The sequence below is a fragment of the Lipophrys pholis genome, assembly GCF_963383615.2.
Source record: "Lipophrys pholis genome assembly, chromosome: 2".
Lineage (NCBI taxonomy): Eukaryota > Metazoa > Chordata > Actinopteri > Blenniiformes > Blenniidae > Lipophrys > Lipophrys pholis.
The window spans coordinates 17186824-17208286 of NC_137636.1; the positions used below are offsets into that span (position 1 = coordinate 17186824).

General features: G+C 40.0%; 1 protein-coding gene across 2 annotated transcripts in view; it reads right to left on the reverse strand.

The window, feature by feature from the left end:
• spon1a (spondin 1a) overlaps nucleotides 1-21008 on the reverse strand; it is a 71475-nt gene extending 50467 nt beyond the window's left edge. The window contains exons 1-5 of one of the 2 annotated variants that reach the window (XM_080490249.1): nucleotides 20605-21008; nucleotides 19186-19292; nucleotides 12393-12526; nucleotides 2286-2359; nucleotides 1688-1810 (exon numbers count right to left, since the gene is read on the reverse strand). In XM_080490249.1, coding sequence (XP_080346375.1) covers nucleotides 1688-1810; nucleotides 2286-2359; nucleotides 12393-12526; nucleotides 19186-19292; nucleotides 20605-20836 — 670 coding nt within the window. In that variant the 5' untranslated portion in view covers nucleotides 20837-21008. The remainder of the gene's footprint in view (nucleotides 1-1687; nucleotides 1811-2285; nucleotides 2360-12392; nucleotides 12527-19185; nucleotides 19293-20604) is intronic. The other variant, XM_080490250.1, reaches the window with a different exon arrangement.
• Nucleotides 21009-21463: the final 455 nt, after the last annotated feature.

Genomic DNA, 21463 nt, shown 5'->3' on the forward strand with positions numbered 1-21463 from the left:
GCAGGGTGATAAAACAGGACAATTCTTATGTGGGTGTTTCGGCTTAAAAGCAAAAAAAGTTGGAAAATGAAAATGCAGCTGTAGCATCCATAAACGTTTGGATCACTGAATCTTGAAAAAAACATTCTCATATTTATGAAGGTACAGGTATGCAAATCAATTTTAATCTATGTTATAAAGCATTTAAGCCAAGAGGAAGACCATAGTTATTTGACAAAGAAAATACATGATCGTGAGTAGGTGTTGTTCTTATGTGCATGTATACTGTAATTCAATACGGTGCCTGCCTTCGGTAGCAAAGCCAGTATGATGGTTTATATTCTCTTGAAGGAGGACTCTGTATAGCTGTATGCCTTGTTCTTTCATTCTCAGTCTCTTTCTCTTTTTTGGGCTAATCCCATCAAAAGTGTTTGTTGACAACCAGGCCAGTCTCTGTCACAATGTACTCCCAGCTTCCAAGTGAGCTGCCATTGCTTGGGCTGAATAGCCATGCATTGTTGCATGCCTGACAATGGGGACGAAAAGGAGAAAGAAAATAGAACTGTCAAGGTTATCATGTTAGCAGTACTCAAAAAAAACACTCTCATCGGCCCGTTTTACATTGAATTTTAGTTTGTGAGCATGTGCAACCACGGTGGTCCACTGCTCATGGCAATGGATTGCATTAAAGTACGAAAAAAAAAAGTACTTTAAACAGGACCAAGAAAATACAGATCAAACCACAAAAATATGGATAGATTGCGGGTGGCGTATTGTACAGAGTGAATAATATTGTGATAGCTGAAATGTTTTACCAGCGACTTACCCAGGAAATGACTTTGTGCAAGGAGAAATCAAGTTATATATAATCCCAGGAGTTGGGATAAAACAGAGGCCACATGGCTTGCCCTATCTTCTTTTAAGTTGATCTTTCTGCCAGGTGGGAGTCTTTTCGACTGTATGTGGGGGAGATTGAGTCACATAGAAGCCGCTCGCTTCGTAAGACAGTGAATTAAGGCGACTTTCGATCTCAGGGTTTATCTTATTCCACTCTAATCAGTATATTGATCTGACTGGTGAGAGGCTGATTTAGACAAGAGAGGCAGTGTAATCTTTAAGTCCATTCACATCCTGATAGTGTGGCTCAAGGTTATATGCACATCGCACCCATCCATTGTACCGTAGCTCACCACCCACATCACTTCTGAGAGCCACGTGGAAGGGATAAACCACAGAGCTAAAACGTGCCCATAATGGGTTTTTTTTTTTTTTACTGGTTCCAGTGCTGAAATCGATGCTATAACACAAGCTTGCTTATATTCTGTATTTTTGTGAGCAAATCCTATAATAACAGAATTTACTGTATGAGTTTAAATGTCCCAGCCTCTTATGCCTATTATGAAAAAACATGACTTTGTCTTTAATTATATCTTCAAATATGTTCAAAATGTCAATGTCATCTGTTAAAAAGAATTTCTCAACTGCTGTGCTAAAAGATTTTCACAAAAGTTGCTCAAAACAGAGATTGCAAGTGAGAAAGTGCAGTGCATACTTCAGAATGTAAGTGTTTACTATATTACACAGACATTTTCAACCAGTCCTTGAGTTTGCGTATTTTCTGTTCCTGCCAGTAAAGACGACCCCTGATCAGAAATGTGAATGACAGAAGTTGACGGGACAAAAAAGACAACAGGTGATTGTTGCTTACGGGGATAGTCTTTGGGATGGATCTTCTCGGACCAGTTTCCGTAGAAGGTGACTCTGTACTTTGCTGTTCCACACGCACAACAATTGAGCAGCGGTTTATCTGTAGGATCTCCATACAAGGATTCTGCAGAGAAATGAGACGAGAGAAAAGCCAAAAGACCCAGGGAGGAAACACACAGGAAAACTGTGAGATACTTGAAGAGAGATTTCTCATTAGTGTAAGGTGAAGACGAGAGTGGTGCCCGTCATACAGGAAATGGGTGGTTAAAGAAAGTGGGAAGCCAAAAGCGAGGAAGGGCATGAGAAAAAGAGAAGACGTTCAGCGCGGTTCTTTTGATCTGTTGCTCAGTGTGGCATCCAATGTCATGCACAGCTAGGGGGTCATACTCATTTACAATCATTCACATGCCAGCGCATAACAGCTGACAGGAATGTCCCTGCGTTAAAATCAAGAATGAAAGAAAATTGAGAAGAAGAAGAATAAAAAAAAAAAAAAAAGAGAATATCAGCGGGGAGTGAAATCGAGTACCAGCAGGGAAATGGAAGGAACAAGAAATTCATGGTAAATTATTTATTCCGTGTCAATAAAGGAAACCTACCTTTCTCACACATCCGCTTGGTGAGTGATCCTTCATCCTGGAAATAGATTATTCTTTTTTGCACTATGCTGGCCCTAGACAGAGAGATAGAAAGTGAGACATTCGGTGATCGGAAAGTTTGTTGGTGGTATACTAAAAAGCAAATGTAGACATTAAGAGAGTGGGTGAGAGTCAGTGACACGAAATGGAAAAAGTTAAAATTATCTTCAAACCAATTGTGGCACTTTGACAGTTTAAGAGAAGATAATCAAAGGCAACACACAAAAGTTGATTTCAAGATAATACGATTCTGAGCCGAGGATGGTGGCAGATGTAACAGGTGCAAAGTTATTCATAATCATCTTCTTGTTTTTCCAGTATATTCCTGAAAGCAGGTCTATGAGCACACAGGGAAATCTAACGAGAATCAAGCTGCCTTTCAGACGGTGGGCTTTCAATTCAGCATACAAAGACCACAAAAAGCATGCATCACCATTAACATACATACAGCAAACTGGCGGGCTGAAAAGCTGAATGAAAAAAACTGAACGAGAGAAAAAGTTCCATTAAGAGTAATTACAGCACTTAAGAAATTCCCTCAGGAAATTCACAGAAATGCAGAGACATGCTGTACTGCATCGTGGCCCAAGCACTACGTTAGCAGGAAGTGATTGACAGGCCGACAGTGATGTTGCCTAAATGTGAGGCCTGGCGGAGAAACCTCCAGATTGAGCTATCTCAAGAGCTTGTCCGGGGGCTTGGTAGAGAAGAGGTCTGAGAGCAGCCTTGACATGTAAATCAGTCACAAACAAACAATCTCAGAGGCCAACAGACTTGAGAAAACAACAACAATTCTTCTAGGATCTAACTTCCTCACATACACCAGTCTTTACAAGAGCCATGGCTGCAAGACGGTTTCCAGGGAGATAAACCCCAACAAGGACGTGCTGAACAGGGGTAACTTCTAATCCAGGTGGCGTCCATCCAGCTGGATGGTCTGCTTTCTATTTATCCTGGAGTATTAAAGTAAGCTCACCAGTGAGTGAAATGATCTCTGATATGTCAGAAATTATACATAATATTAAAGGCCAATTCAAGGTTTATCCACATTAGTCAACTAATGCTGACTAATGTGCATAAACTCCTTTTTTTTTTAAAGAACAAATGCTGAACATTTACATTTAAATTTCCTGACATTTCTGTGGGGAATTGATCAATTGGACCAGCTTTAAAAACAATTAAAAAAAAAATACATATTTAAGATGTTACAGAGAATGTAATACCTGTATCAATGTCTGACAGTATTATCAAGCAAGATACCTAATAAAGAAAATCGCAAAACTCTTCAGAGTAGTAATGGGTTATTGATTGTTTTACTTCTGGTGAATGCCACACATTTATCAATACATTCATCTTTATATCTCAATGTATGCCCTTTAAGTGTCATATAATAATTCATTTTCTGCCTGTAAGATATTACAGGAGCGTGAAATTGATCCGTTTGCACTCACTTATGATGACGCTGTCAGTTTTGTCAAAATCATCCTACAGAAGATGCAGTTGAGGATCAGGACAATCATGAAATTAAGATTTGAAACTACATACTATGTTCTTGAAAAGAATTCACATTGCTGTAAAGAGTTCACATACACCAATGGGCAATTTAGAGTAACTTGCAAACTCTGAAAATAAAGGTTCTGGACTCTTGAGGTGAAAATGATAACCACTACGCCACTGTGCTGCAAAAAACATAAGTTCAAATACAATGAGATTCTTCACTTGTTAATTTTTATAGATTTGTATCAGTCACTCTCAAATCATTCCTAAAAAAAATCAAATATGACTGTTCATTCCTCATGTGGCCTTTGTGCACATCTTTGAAACATTGCTTTTGCTAAAAAAATCTTTAAAAAAATACTACCTTGCAAGCCCCTATCCTATTGTACATGCACATTCAACTAAATAAGTCCAGGCTTTCCTGATGTTTTAACATGCACGGAAACTGGACAAAACACAAGGTCACAGTAACATTGTTGCTTGACCGCAACCAAATCCTGATGGGTGATGCAATGAGTGTGCGTGAACATCGCCGGTTAACAGGAATATATTTCTCTGAGAATTTGCATACACAGAAATAAGACACATTTAAAGTCAAATATGAGATTGACCTTTACCCACCAAGATGTAATGAGTTCACATGGGAATTAAAAGTGAACATGTCTGCCAAATGTTAAGGAATCTCCTCTGGAGATCTGGCAGTGATTGGAAGAGCATAGACACGGGTGTGCATGTTAGGGTGGGAGTGCAGGAAGAAAACATTGTGCTTTTAAGGTCAACAGTCATCATTGAACGGGGATACTGCTTGATTGTTCAAATGTGTAAGAAATTGTTGTTCCTGCACGAGTCCTGTTATATATATTTATTGATTCGTTTGAGAAAGAGTATGTATGCGATCCATATTCATATGATGAATGACAGCAATAACCAGGCAGTAATATGATACTGTCAGTTCTCTTAGTATTTCTCAAACGTAATTACCTTTTGAAAGTAAATTGAAGGTCTGGACAAAAAGCAACGCAACTAACAAAAGAACAGAGAGCATAAAAGTCCCACCAACTAGATAATCACTTCAAAACTTCCATTTCAAACCGAAAAGCTCTCAGCAGGTTATTTTCCTTTCTATGTAGAAAAACAAATTCTTACAAAAATAAGAAAAGGTGAGTTTTGTGAAAAATTATGATCTCCTAATTATTTTCACATAATGTGAGAAAGTTTAAGTTGAATGGTCCTGTTTTACTTTCTCCATATTATCGATTATCAATGCTGCGAAACAGAATCCAAGTTTGTTCTAAAGGAGTTGTTAACCACAAAATACAAAATCAAAGTAAAAATAACCAAAAACAACCTTAAGTCACACACACACACACACACACACACACACACACACACACACACACACACACACACACACACACACACACCCACAAAATGTCTCGCATTACACTGTAATCGTTACAATTAATCAATGAAGTGAGTCAATTGAGTGTATATTGGTGTGTGATTATGACGTATGGCCAAAATGACCTCACAAAACACGGATTAAATGACTCGGGGTGAGAGACACCACCGGCGCATCTCTAATTGTTCATGCTTTAATTCAATCTCACCCCAATTTCAAATATCTCCCCGAGAGAGAGGAGCACACTCTGCCTCACTGCTTGCCCACTTTCCTGGGCTGGCCAGACAATCAAGCAGAGTAATGCTTATTTAACATCCAATTTAAATTCTATCTCACTTTGCTGGATCCACACCACTGCCGATCACAATCACCCCAAAACTGCCCTGATTTAAATGTGTGTGCACGTGTCTGTGTGTGTGTGTGTGTGTGTGTGTGTGTGTGTGAGAGAGAGAGAGAGAGAGAGAGAGAAATTAGTAAACAGGAAAAAAAGATTAAGGGAAAAAGAAATTGTTCCTTCCTGTGGCTCGATACATAAAAGAGGAAAATAATTCCTCAAATTCCTGTATCTGCTGCAGCTACACTCCAAAATGAAATCATTTTCATTTTGTTCAATCTGTTTCCGCTACAAATAGATTAAATGAATTAATTTAGCTTCTTCTGCTCAACTACAGAAAGAATTTAGAAGAAAGGAAGAACTCAGAGACAAAGGCATAAAACTATCACTAAAGCAAACTTCCAACGAGATGCTATGGAAATTTCTCATGATCCACCTGTGCTGCATGAAGCGGATGTGGCACAGAATTTATTTTCGGTGTAGGTATTGTGTGTAGCTCTTTGACACTGTGAACAGGAGAATTTAAATTGTTCTTGTTGTTCCTCAGTCATGTCCATTTAGCAGGAGCAAGCAGCAACCCTCATGAGTCAGTGCCATATTGCATCATGCCGTAAAGTTTGGGACCTCTCTGCCCTGCCTTTTTACTATCACAATGTGACTATGACCCGGAGAGCAAACATCTGTGTTGGGAGTGTAACGGCCCCCACTTTCCAAGCTCAAAGAGGACAAAAAGGGTCAGCAGAAAAGCAAGTATATTTGTCATCACCTCCCTGATCACTAAGCTTTATGCTGTATGGTGTCGCGCTGTGAAAGTGTTACTGTAATGTAATGTGTAACACCTTTAAAAAAAAATAAAAAATGGTCTAGTAGCAGTTTAGTTTCTATATCAGGACTATCCGCTGGCAACCTTGTACATTTAGTCTTTGTGGGTCTTGTGGCTTTAGCATCCTGAAGGCCTCTTTCATCCATCTTATCGTTGTGCTGATGGAGATAAACAGGCTCTGACAGCTGCATGTGGTTGTAACATTCATCTGGCCACTGATGCACTCAGACAGCCCATCAAAACACATCACACGAACGTCCACATGCGAGCCAGAGGGAAATGACAAATAAATTGCTTCCCACCTACAAATGAAAAGATACCAGATAATAGCAACTTCAGTGGTGACTGCAAAATATAGATCATATTTGAATGTGCCTTTCCATGGTTGTGTGGGACTTTTCAAAATGCCATGGCAATTGAAGTGTGACAATACCACTTTATTGGAGTTGTACTTTTCCACATCGGACACGAACAGGTCATATCTAATTTTGTCATTCAATTACTCATTAAGTTCAGTATTTGATGAAGACTAATGTCAAGTAAAAAGATTAACTACATTCTTACTTGGCGAAATATGCTGTGTTGTGCCTTCTCGTTATATAGTGGGATAGTGTCTTTAGTACAGTCAGGAACAAAATAATGGAATAAAGATTAGGATATGTAATCAGTTTTATATGTAAGAACATTTAGCAAGCTGCTGCTTTGTATTTCTAATCAACTGATTGAATGTGCAAAAGAAACTTTCTGCTGTTTGGCTGTGACAAATTTTCCGTCTTGTTCTCAGATAGCAAAAATACCTTGAATTGTTCACCCAGAGGCAAACAAATCCTGCATAAGGTGTTTATCTCTGCTCATTTATTGATGAACGCAGTGTAGAACAATGAGGATGCACTGCAGCGTCCGCTTTTTCGGCACTGCTGTTGCTATCACAAATTAAAATGATCACTATCATTGGGAGTGATTAGCTGTAACTATTAAACCCCAGTGTCTTTACTAACCAGGCAGAAGGTAGTGACAAAAAACATCACTTTGAACTCTGGAAGGGTAACTAATCTAGAGATTTTAAAAAACAAAGAAAAAAACAGCTATTGAAATCACATGAATATCAGAAGGATTTTTCAATAAACCTTCATCCACATGTTCACTTATAATCCCTAAATTTCAAGATTCAAGAGTGTGTCTCCATATTCCTTTCCATACATTTAAAAAACTGGCTAATAGACGTCAAAACACAGAAAGGACAGTTAGAGATTTGAGTGATTTTATAATAATAACAATGCCAGTTACATTAAGTTACACAAGTTAAATCTGTAAGTATCACATTTAACTGTTACACATCTGGGACTCCTCCTGTTTTACACCATAGTCTATTTCATTGATTTGTTGTCGTACTGTTTATTTTCTATGTGGCATCAAACACTCAGTTCTGAAACAGTATGTTTCAAAATGATCCAGTATTCATTTTATCCCGGTCTGATTATTTGTTGACTGTCATTTCTGTTGAATAATGACAATTATTTCCTTTATTCGTTCTTCAAAAACATTAATTGCTCATAGTTTTACCCTACTGATGATGTGTTGTTGCAATAGTAACCAGGATAGTAATAGGATAGTAATAGGATTACTATCGCAACAACACATCATCAGTAGGGTAAAACTAACCTGCCTCTTTACTAAACTAACATGTTACTTTCCTTTTTTTTCCCCTCTCGTCACCTCGACACTACAAAAAGTATTCATACCCCTTGAACTTTTCCACATTTGGTCATATTGCAAGCACAAATGTAAATGTATTTTATATTGTATTTATAACGTTGTGTGCTAGACGAAAACAATGCGCTGCATAATTGCGAAAAGGAAGGAAAATTATTCATGGTTTTCCATTTTTTGGGACAAAAACTGAAACGTGTGGCATTAAAAAGTATTCATGCCCCTTTATTCCCATACTCCAAAATAAAATCCAGCAGAACCAAGCAGCTTCAGAAGTCACTTAATCCATCTGTTTTGTGAAGGCCTCGGACGTTCATTAGATCATCAACTTTTGAACCAGAACTTATCCTTCATCTATGTAAGATCTCTGCAATCAGACCACATGTTGATGCAGAGTGATGCTGAAAAATCAATCCATGTATGCATGCATGTTACTTTCAGAGTAGGCTATTGTAATCCCATATTATCGGGGTGTCTGAACAGCTGCATAAGAAGTCACACCAATATTCTTTCTTCATTTGCTTCCTGTTGAATCTAGAATAGAATTGAACATCTTTCTTTTAACATATGAAGCTCTTAACAACCAGACTCCACCATATATTTAAGAACTGTAAGTCTCATATCTCCCCAGAAGAACACTTGGTTCTCAGAGTGCTGCTTACTGGAGGTTCCTAGGTTTTCTAAAAGTAGAATGGGAGGCAGAGTGTTTCAGCTTTCAGGCTCTTCTCGTGTGGAACCAGACCCCAGTTTTAGTTAAGGAGGCTGACAGTTTCTACTTTTAAGGTTAGGCTTCAGACTTTTCGGTTTAATAAAGCTTATAGTTCGGGCTGTTTCAAGACACCCTAGACCATTTTCTAGTTAAGCTGCCTTAGGTTGAGACTGCTGGAGAACCTACACTGAGCTTCTTTGCTTTCTCACTCGCCATGTTTCACTATTACGTGTCACTAACATTTGTCTCTCGCATGTAGTCCATGCTCTCTCTTCTCTCTCTCTCTCTTCTCTCTCTCTCTTCTCTCTCTCTATCTAACTTCCTGCAGGATCTGTCAGTGGAATTGGAATACCCTTCTCCTTACCTGAACCAGGGTTTTAATCCCTCCTTACAATCTATCTGTTGGTTCTGTCTTTTTCCTCTCCTACTATCTCCTAATTCCAACTGGAATAGCAGAAACCCGGCACCTCTGAGCCTGTTTCTGCAGGTTTGTTCCTGTTAAAAGAACGTTTTTCCTTTCCATCGTCACTTATGCTTGCTCAAGTGGAATTGTTTGAATTTTCTCAGTAAAAGGGCCTTGAACTGACTGTGTTATATTTTGCACTATACAGTACAAACAAAATTGAATTTAATTGAATAGAACACTTTTGCAAGCCACTGTATGTGAGCAGGGTGTTTTCTCTTAAAATATTGAGCCGATCCCTAAATTAAACTGCCTGATGGAATGTTATCTAATGATAAAACCAGAGCTGGAATTCAGACTGAGATGCCTCAAAATAATATTTTACTATGACGGTTAAAAAAAGTATGGTTTGTTTTTGATTGGGTACATTCCAGGACTTCAGCTTTCTTACCTTAACTTGAGTAAAGGAGTTGAATCATTACTTCTGCTTTTCACAAAGTCTTTGTTTAGGCCAATACATATCTACACTTCTATTTAAGTAAAGAATGTGAGTCTTTTTACCGACTGTGGATGAGGTGTTGTGATTGTTGTGTAGCCACACCAAACAGCAACATTCATGTGTATTGAATATTCTCCAAAGCGCAACTACATGTAGCAAGACTTCAACATATATCCTGTATTTGATCCAAGAGCAGAGTACGCAGCAGCAACACAAGCCTGGAAACGTTGGCACGATTTCACTGAGCGTATAAGTCTACTGAAAATAGATCTGTTCAGGAGATTGAACGAGCATCCTTGACTGACCCTGTCATCATGAACCAACCTTTGACCAAACCAAACCACCAAGCTCAGACTTTCCATCTAAAAGACAGCGGCGGCCCATCAATTATACTGAAGCAAACCACTCACGAGGAGCAAGATTTGTGAGACAACACGAGTCACAGAAGCAACAGGAGCTCACACACATGCCACACACGTACACTTCTAACCTAATGAGCAGAGCTTTCTAATAACAATGATGTTTTACAGGCAGGTATGCTGACAGTGACAGAGCATGTCTGTATATGAATAAAACATTGATCCTGCTTGTGGTGGCAATAAAACTGTCTTCTCTAAGCTAATCTATAAGAAAGCATTTATCATTTTATATGTTGGTTCCTTCTGAGCTCCTGTCCTGTTAATTATATGCTATACTTATATTTGTTTGTAAATGTGTCAATGATAGTATGGAATACAACTTGTGAAGATTGATGCATCGCCCTCTGACCTCTCTTTATGAGAGGAAAGAACTGTACTCTTCTGTTATTCTTAATGGATGTGCTTCTTCTATGAGGAAGACTTTATTAATATTTTGTTGCATTGCAGAAGATAAATAGTAAATCCCTGCTATCATTATAACTGCCTTGCAGGTAGGATGATGAACAAATATCCATTGCCAGTTTGTAATTAGCACTGTCACGAGCATCGCTTTTAGATTGTCTGTCCTTCTTTGTATGCTGGTACTACAGCCACAGCTCTGCACTCTTAAGCATGTGTGCTCTTGCGCACTGTTCAACTTTTCCCTTTATCCACACTCTTTTCTGATTTCAATTGTGCCATCATCCCGCCTGTCTGTATGAGAAGAGCAAGTGTATCATACAACATGAAGCACTGTGAAAAAGGCAATGATAACACTATCCAGTGATGATGAAAACACAGAGCTCAAGGTGGAAAAACACCCTACAATAGCCGACAGGGGACAGAGAATTTCAGATATTTCTAGGAGGGCAGGTCATGAGGAAGTTGGCCATGAGTCTCTGTTTTCTTTAGTCTCTTCTAAAGAAAAGGGAGACTCATCCCGGTGTAGGAGTCACATAGGAATGTGCATTATTAAGAAATTCTATCTTTTTATCACCCCGTTGTAAGAAAATGCAGTATAGATCTGACAAAGCTCAAGAGAAACAGATCAAGTATATAAACAGTTAAATAATACATTGATCCGAAACCCTTCTGATGGTTCCTGAGATTCTTTCCACATCCTTTAGTTCAATATATCTCTGCTATAGAGTACAGAATTTCTGTGATGATCAGCCTTCAACTTAACATGACTATCCTCCTTTATCCACACAAGCCCAGAGGAGTCGTAACAGCAAAATCGATTGGTGTCCGTCAGCGATATATTGAATGAAGCTGATGAATATATTATGAAGCTCAATAAGAGAGAAGATTTGATTAATATTGTACATTTCAGTGTGCTTACGCTGGGAGGAACAATAAATAAATACAGTGTCATTATACTTGCGGACTTGATGTATTCTGGCAGCAGAGCTCAGAGTGCTACAGAGATATAATCTGATTAAAACTCTATTATGAGCTGAGCTTTTAGAAAAAAACACAGCATTAAAGTTAGTTAAAAATCTTTCATGCATACTGTTAAAAGAATTCCAATACACGGTCAAAGTCATATATGCATGCAGATCATACGTTTTCATTAAGCACTACTCAGAAGTTATGATTTCCCAAAAATTATGTCAGATTCAAATGATCTCAGACCAAAATAAAAGTTTCACCAAAACATTACTACACAGCTAAAGCTAGATTTTTAGGTGCAATGACACTACATGTACATACAAAGCTAATAAGGTGTAATATCTTACACAGTCACAACTATGATATGAAAATCTTTGCAAGGCTTTTGTCCCATTAGACACTAGGTTCATAAAAACACAAGATTTTCTCTGTTTCTATTTCTATATTCTGAGTGTACCAGAAGTATTCCTCTGCAGATTAGCAAAAAAAACAAACAAACAACAACACATTTTACAAGTCTGGAGTAAAACCAAATGTAAAGTATTTCATAATTGCATTTTCCTACAGAATTGTCAACAAACAATTCTTGCGATATGTGCATACACATCATAAATCTGACAAATCATGCCTAAAATGATCAATTTTAGGCATGAATTATGCTTTAAAAATGCCTCAGCCATAACTACCCTGTTTTTACTCCAAGATGGTACTTGTAGACGAGATAGAATCTCATATCAATCATAGTGGAGAGAAAAGAACACCTTCTCTGCAAGACAAATACTTACTAGTAAAGGACACAGTTGTACAAGCGAACAGTCGTCTTCCATTAGCGGGGTATCGTGTATGTGTTAGTCACTGAGCTGAGGACTTGCCTCTCTCAGAAAGGCTGCTGTATACATACTTGATAAGAACACAGCCGGAGCCACCCGGGGGCGCAGTCCAAAACACTTGGATGCTGGTCCGCCTGCGAGGCGTGCTCTCTGTCACAGCAGGTGGACAGTTGGTCATGTACTGTGTTTCCTCCTCATCAATTATCTGGAAAACATTCACACACACACACGCCAAGAAATCAGTAATGAATGCTCTTGAGAAATGCTCACCTTTGAAGGACCCAGAAATAGCACATGTGATTTTCTTCTTGGAAAGTTGGTTCCCTTTGTTAGCTCTCCAGCTAATAAACATTATTAGCAGCAGGAGTTGAATTTAATTTGCATACATCATGCCTTACTGTACGGTTATGCAACAAAAGCAGAAATAATGCGCTGATTAGCAACAAGAGATGTCTCATGCATTGGTGAGTATCATCAGATAATGGGAGTAAGTGTATGTTTACAGCAGAGGCTTGATCTCATTTTAGGATTTGTGAACCCTTTATTTAGTCACATACTAGCTATTGTGTTTCTGGTGTTTCATAAAGAGATTTTCCTTGTGATTTACTTGGATTTGTCAATTTTGACTGGGTTAAATTGAGCAAAGTTATAATTTTTATTGGGGTAATCAAACCTTGGTACAATTGTTAATAACTACTAGATATACTGAATTAGTCAGAAGAATTTTTTTTTTACATCTTTTTGAGAGGTCGCAAGAGAAAAAGCTGGGAGCAACTGCCTCTGAGTGAGAGAAACCAGATGGAAGCCGGTATTTTTATGGTGTGGGTCCATGTGAAAATATATCACTGTCAATGTGCTGAGGATACAGACACAAGCTGCTCTGGACCTCAAGGTTCATAACCCAATAAAGATGGTTATGGTGTTTCACCCAGAACAGTGATTAATCCAGTCTAGTGGCATGCCTCTCCGTTCTTCCATTCTATATATTATGTGTCACTCTAGTGAAACAACGTTGTCATTCACTTGGTGCTGAGATGTATAGAAACTCAAGAACCAACCTGTGTTTCTAACATAGATTTGTCTGAATGTGTTTGTGGCAGGTTTGTTGAGGAAAGCTAAAACACTGCATCCTCTTATCAGAATCTCATGCAAGCTTTAAATACATTAACATGGCAAGTCTATTTGCAAGTATTGGTCATGCAACTACTGTGCCAGTAGTCAGTTTTTCTTTTTGCTTAGGTAGACAATAAATATATGTTTATTCTAATAGTTAATCAAATATAAATACTGATTAAATATACAATTAACAGTAAATATAGGTGAAAACCGCAGTTGCTTTGGATTCCTCAATGATGATGTCAAATAATAATGTACTCCCTGCTAGCACTGTTATCTGCTGTTGGTTGCAATGGGATCATGAAGACATCAGTACAAGATGAACTGCAAGAGGCTGAAATGTTTCCATATGTCATCATGGGACATATGAGAGATTATATAATGATACATCCTGCTGTTGTGCTCCACCAGCTCATGTGTTCTCATGCTGTTCATTGTCAGTTTTCTTAAATTAAGCTTCATAATACTTCTTGTGAGTTGTTAACAGCCTTTAGAAAAATTCAGGCGAGAACATCAGAACAGTTGTCCTCCTGTCATGTCCAGTGCTGGAAGTAACATGTAACAAAATAATGTGTATGCACCACCATTGTACTGTGACCCGCATAGTGCTGAACCCGCCGCTAATGTGTCACAGCATCATTACGAAATGTACATTATTAAGACATCTTAATTAAAAGACAATTGAAAGCAACTCACAAGTTACTTTTCTGCACAAGTAATTTTTTTGATGAAGTAACTGTATTCATGTACTTCTTCCTAGTATCTTACCCAAACCTGGTCAGGTCTTTTTTTAACTACTGGTGACTCCACATTAGCACTGGCATACTTCACTCAGTTATGTGCATGTGACATAAATCACACAGTTTGCAGCAGCAATAATAACATGACACGCGTAATATATCATGCAGTTTGTTGCCAACACATTTTCATAATCGATTTTTGTCAATATAATTGATTCCTGGTTGCAGCCTTGATTTAATGAGCTGGAGTGGATAGACGAGGCAAGCAAATCACTCATTTGACTGTGATTAGAGCCAGAAGCAATGTGGTATTAATTGAGAAAAAGTTCATTTCCTCCACCTGAATGGGCTGAAAGGGTGGTGAAAAAGGGCAGGAAATTGGGGGGATTATGACAAGTGCCTTTTATGAAATGTCAAACCAGAGGAAACTTGCAGCAGGTTTGTTGCCAGATTTCACAAAGCCAGTAACAGAATACCTCGACTTTTCCCAATGAAATTCCACGGAAGAAATTGACCACATCTACTACAAAACAATAAATGTGCCCACAGAGGAGTTTTTCTTTTCTTTTTTTAATTTAAATGGTGTCAATGATTGCCGCTGAAGTTATGCAGTATTAAAATTCCATGTTTAATACCCAGGCCAAGAGAGTGGTGCGGTTCCTGCGAGGGCAGTAAGTCTCTCCCTGCTCCTGAGACAAAGATCCCCTGCCAATAGGAAAAGGTCATAGTTTGCCTTTTAAAGCTCAAATATTATACGGTGGTTGGATTGCTGTAGTGTAATTAAAGCTGAGAGACCAGGCCAAGAGGTGGGAAAGTCTTTTGGAATGTGATGACTTGAGGTGCTTTATTTCTCTTTGAAAGCTTCGACTAAATAATCATTATTATGATATAATTAACATTGACCAAATTCTTCACATAGGTTCTGGAAATGCACCTGTGCTAGTTAAACACTCTATACGTTTGTCTTGAATAATTGGCTAATGTTATGGAAATGGAGGCGATCTTTGAAAGGAAAACACTAGGGAACAAAATGGCTCACTTTGTGACGACTATATGTCTACTCAGTACGCTCCTTATGACATACTGCTTTATGCAGTGCATGAGAACTGTAAAGCCCCGAGCCATTCTTGAATAGAAGAGCTAAGGGAAATAAAGACAGTCACACCTGAGAAGAAAGTAAAAATGAGGGAGGAGTGGCTGGTCGACGATACAATGGGAGAAGAGCTCCAAGCGGGACTCAGTGTTTAACTGAAAGGGGCTGCAGCCTCTTGGTCAGGATGAAGCAATTACTAGAATAAAGTCACAATAAAAGGAGCATGGCACCAAATGTATAATTTGAACATTTGAATATATTCTCAAACTCATCAGGACTGAACGGAAAAGGCTTTGGCAAAATTTAATTCCCTTCCAATGCTCAATAAGTAAGTTAACTTCAAGATGCAAAAATCATGACAGTATTTTCTAAAAATCACCAGATTTCGCTTTATTCAAACTGAAAAGCCCAAATGAATGTTGCCCTCTCCACTCTCCACTGTGCACTTGAAATACTCAGCATCTCATTGATTTTAACTGGACAGAAAATGAGTTGAGCTGGTTGCATGAGGGAGCGCAGCCAACGATGTAATATTCACTGTGCAGAGACCAAGGATCCGTTTGATAGGAAGTGACATCAGGGCAGTGAAAGCGTGGAACTTTCTCACTCCATAAAGCTGTCACCAGAGAATTTCCTTTGTCATGCTATGTTATGAATGAGCTCTCTTTGCGAGTGTTTGTGTCTGTGTGCGAGTGTGTCCAGGCATGTGTGCCTGTGCCCTTGTTTTACTCTCTTTGTAGGGTCCAAATACTGAGAACATACACAATCTGAAGGGTCTCACCTAATTTTAGGAACTATATGACGACATAGTGTTTTTAGGGTTAAGATATGAATTCCAAGGCTATGGTTAATGATAGAAAAAGGGTCAGAGAGAGCTTTATTTGAGTGTGCGTGCGTGCGTGCGTGCGTGCGTGCGTGCGTGCGAAGCCAGTTCATGTGTATGCAGCCTGATCTCAGTCTGATGGATTATCCCCCTCCTCTTCATGTTCCCATGGTTCCTAACAGGCATCCTGGGTTGTCCTGACTGGACTACAACGCATGTAAAGCCGGTGAAGTCTCATGGGAATGCATTGAAAACCAGCTGCAAGAAGAAGAAACCAATTTGCTCCAAAGTGACCTATGATCTCCTTTCAGTCCCCAGTTTTAAAGTCTTTTACCATACCCTGACACCCATTGTCAAACAAGACAGAAAAAAATGTGACACATTAGAGGAAAAATGAAATAGTCTTTTTTGATTTATGCATCAGATTTTGCAGCTTATCAGCCTTAACACTCGCTGCTGGTCGAATTCAAATAATAACATTAAACATCAATCTTAATAACATGCTAACTCACCGAAAGCATAATCGGTGCATTTTGCATAGAATCCAAGTGTCAAAATATCTTTGCTGCCCTAATGTAAGATCATGACTTCCCCCTTTGTCTCATCACACAGACACACAGCAATTTGCCTTTTCTTGTCCTATTATCTCATCCCGCTGAGAAGTAATGTCCCGTCGGACATCGCCAGCATTCCCTGCTGGTTTACACTCCTGCCAAAGAAACACACATACACACACAGTGGCAGCTGACCTCCCCAGTGAGCTCAATAAAAGTGCTTTTCATCAAGTGGGGAGCTGTCCTGAGACGGCTGAGATTGGGCACACCAGCAGATTTCAAATGAGCTGTATGTTAAATAAAGCCCGACGTCTTCTGTTGCAGATTCCTTTCTCTCTCTTTTTTTCCTTTCACTGCCTGGAGGCTGGTCCACCCAGAGCTCTTTCAGAGCACAGGGATGGTGTGTCTGTGTGCTTTCCCGACATAAGACGCATGAAACATAAAAGACTCACTGGGCAGGTGATAATGAAAAGATATCTCTTTGGACAGCAGTTTGCGTGTGATACGCTGTCATAGATTGCTTGCGATGAGACAGGCGATGAGACAGGCGATTGTCCAAAGCGATGCAGAGAACCTCTGACTTCTCAAACCCTCGCAAAAATCAAGTCATAAGTGATGAGATGCCCACTTTTCTTTTTACTTTTAGCCAAACTCTAAAAGTTAGTGGTTACACATTTTTTTATTTTACAGAGCATTTTCTGTGTATTCATGTATTCAAGTGTGGAGTAATGGGACTGAGTGTGATTCAAATGATCCAAGGTTGCCCCTCTTTACTCCTGACACTTAGCGCCTTTCACGCCGCATCACCCTTCGCCATATGGCTGAGGAGCAAGCTCGAGACTGGCATTAAATAATAACAGCATGACATCATTTGCAAAGACAAATAAAAATGGGGAACGAAAAAGGCCGGTGATAATGCTGGTTAATGAGATGTGAGGTGCACACGAGACAAAAATAAAAGGATCCAGTTTTTTCATGTCCTCCGTATTCAAAGCTCAGGTTCACAAAGAGCGCCACAGCATGGCAGCAACCGTGATCAGAGCAGCCTGAGGACTGCTGTGCGAACTTTGTCGTGAATTGCAGGAGGGGCTCAGTAAAATAATAGGGTTTTATGTGGGAAGCAACTGAAACCGACAGGTTCACAAGAGTCTGGAAAACAAGAAAGCCACGCGTGCTTTTAAAGCCATTTAACAACTGCTTCTTCACAGGATATGCTCCAACAAAACATATGATTTCAAGCGCTGAGCAGGAAAGGGATGTGGCTTAGGTTCAGACTGGGTGTCTGTATGTGATTTGATAGCTTGATTCCATACGTCGGTATGAATAGTACGCTGGGTTTACCCATGTAAATTACGCTCCAGTATTACTCTCTGTCTTTAATAGTTAGGCATTATGAAGGGTCCCGTACTTGCTCGGCTACCTTCAACAATTTTAACAGTTTGTGCTCTTATGCACCACATAAGTGCAGTAAATTTATGGAAACTGCAGCCTTGACTCAGATGAAATAAACTTTGAATGGCTGTAATAAACTAGAAGGGAAGACAACAAGAACCAGTAAACACTGAGGTATTTAAAGGTTATGAATGTCGTTAAAGATTCATAATGCTGTCACCTCACAATCTGTCCCACACTGTGACCATGTTGAATTAACAACTAAGCACGTTACATTTTGTGATTCACACGGCATTATATGTTTACAAGTATACATAAACTAGAAATGAAGTAATGTAATAAATCTATCATTTATCACAGGCTCATTATCTTTCCTCTAATGACTCTCTGTTGCACTCGTTCTCACACACAAACACACACACACACACACACACACACACACACACACACACACACACACACACAGTCCACCAACTAGTCTCTCTACCACCTCACTCCTCACCCAACATTATAATTACAAAGACCTCACATATTTGGCCATTATAACAAGTGCGTAGCAGCACCAATTTCCCAGCATTCCCTTTTTTCCTTTATACTCTTGTCCCTCTCTGTTCTCTATCCTACAGTCCTACAGCACTCCTCCGAGAACTGCCTATGTAAAATGCTAATTAGCCCTTAAACCAGTCTAACTGTACACCCCCTACATACATGAAATGTATACCTGCATATGAATGTACAGCTTCTTAAAGTCTTCACACTTGTACCTCGACAGCCTGGTGAAGCACAGATGTGTGGAGCTGAGCTGAGGGTCGGCTCTTTTCATATGCTATATCAAGCCTGTTAGAGGAGCTGAGGTGAGAATAATCACACTTGGATATGTGAAGCCTGGAAGGCGGCAGAAGCAGGATCTCCTTTTCTGTCTTCACAGATCCTGCACAGTGCTTATGCTGGACTCCAGAGGATAGACGGTATTGGCATTACTGTTAAACCAGGTGCAGTTGACAGGGTTGGCTTGTCTTTTGTTAGTATTCAAATGTATTGCAACTTGAACATTTGTCACATGATGAATCGGTTTTCTTAAAGTGTCTCAAACAATGGGGGGGGGGGACTATATCATAACAGTCTAATCATTAGCTGCTACCTTACCTGAAAATTCCCAGCGTAGTCCTCGTCCTGGTCTCCTTCGGTGCCCTCCTTTAGGGAAATAAGTGTGAACCCTCTGAAGTAGGAGGGGCTGGTTGCAGACAGAGTAACTAAATGGAAACAAAGAAAAGGGAGCATCCATCACTTAACATGGATGAATTATAATCCTCACTCTGAACAGGGAGCTAAAGTGGCTCTCACGAAGTGCGTGCCAGAGTGGTGTTGTGGCATCTGCAAATTACTCACAGAACGTTGTGACAGATCTAGAAAAGGATCCTTTATCCAACTCCTGTCTGTGTACTGACAGTCCCAACATGGCAATGCAGCCATACATAGATTACGTGGATATTGCTTCAGGAAAGGATGACGGTGTCGGCAACTTTAGTTTCCGCTCTTCAGACTAACGAAGTTGCCACTTTAATCATGTAAAACTGTTTTGTGTAACGGCAATAAGCAAAATGTTGAAAGGAGCAGAAGGGCAATGAAGGAATCAAGTTCACAGAACAGATGGCACATGGCCATCCACTGCTCACAATAACACTTTAGACAAAAACAAATCAGACTCACTTTAAACGGGTCTTTTTTCATGCAGGTTACTGAAAGCAGACAAGAATTAACTGAGGGGTCTGGGGTTGGTTTTTTTTAAGAATAAAATATAAAGCTTTTGAGCATTGTCAGATTGTGTCCCTCCAAATGTAAAGCATGGCGACATTTGAATTATTGTTGTTGCTGTTACAGCTCCAGTACTACACAATTTAGTTGTATTTGGTTAATTTTATTAGGAAAAAAGTAAGAAAAGTTACTGAAAACCAGAATGTATAAAAACACCAAAGCATGGCTTACTTTGTTGCTTTAAGCGTCTTTTGTTCAGCGAACGAGTTTAGAAAAACAAAATTGGATAGAAAGAGAGGAGCTCAATGCAAATATGGTGCTTCCCTCCAGACATGGTGCGCTTCACCCCAGGGATGATGGAGCAGATTCAGTTTGCTCCATAGCTGGAAAACAACCATCCCACCCACCCCCACCTCCTTTTTCGCAACTATACGTGCCATTTCAAGAAATATCTACTTTTAAACTACATAATTATTATGAATGGGGGCACTTAATAATATACAAACAATGCATACGGCTATGAGAATGTAACGATCAAGTGATGAAGATCAAACCTAAGGCAGTCTTCTTGAGAAATGTTTCAGCTTATTGTTCCCCGAATAACATGGGAGGGTCTCTTGTCTATGAGGAGATGCAGTTATTTCTTTATTCGCTCCCCACAGTTCACTTTCAGTGCGCATTCACTTAAAGATTCATCAGAAGTAGATTGTGGAGAAACTTATTCTCAAGTTTGCACAAATTCCCGCTGAATGACAATGTGCACATTATAGTGTATGCCACTAAAGACGAAAAAAAACAAAAAACACCAACCTCTGTATGTGCTGCCTGGCTGGTAGCTCTCCGGATCTCCCTCGACGCGCAGCAGAAACTCGTTGTTGCCCTCCTTCCGATTGCTCTGAGCCCGTAAAATCCGACTACAGTACCCGTCCGATTTCCCGACTCTGTCAAACGGCTCCTCGGTGAATGCAAACATATTGCAGCCCACCGAGGAGACGAGGCAGAGCAGGAGCACGGCGACGGGATGTGGTCCGGCGGCTGTCATCGCCAAGATTTGCGGCGTCAAAAAAAAAAAAAAAAAACAAGTTGACGCGAACGAAGGAAACCCTGTCGGATGGAGGAGGAGAGGAAAACCGCTCGCCCCGATCGACTCCCGCCCGGTTCACTTCTGGAGGAAAACTTGCCAACTGCTCAAGTAGACTTATGCTGGGAGAGAGAAAGAGAGAGAGAGAGAGAGATAGAGAGAGAGGGGGGGAGAGAGAGAGAGAGAGAGAGATGGTGCTCGTGCTGCGCTCTCGCTCCAGCAGGATCTGCACACTGCGTGCAGCTGCTGAGAGACTGAGCAGGATAGCAGGGGTCCGGGGGAAATGGCCAAACGAGAAGTGAGCGCTGTGGAGCTGTCTCCGGGGCCACACGGCTATTTACAAACCGCCAGGGTGATGAATACAAACCAACAGAAGCAAACAGACAGGCGGCCATTCCAGCCGGGGAGAGCTGCCTGCCTGCGAGGAGGAGGCAGCAGTTCCTGACACACTTGGACAGAACTCACAACGCGTTTTGTGTGTGTGTGTGTGTGTGTGTGTGTGTGTGTGTGTGTGTGTGTGTGTGTGTGTGTGTGTGTGTGTGTGTGTGTGTGTGTGTGTGTGTGTGTGTGTGTGTGTGTGTGTGTGTG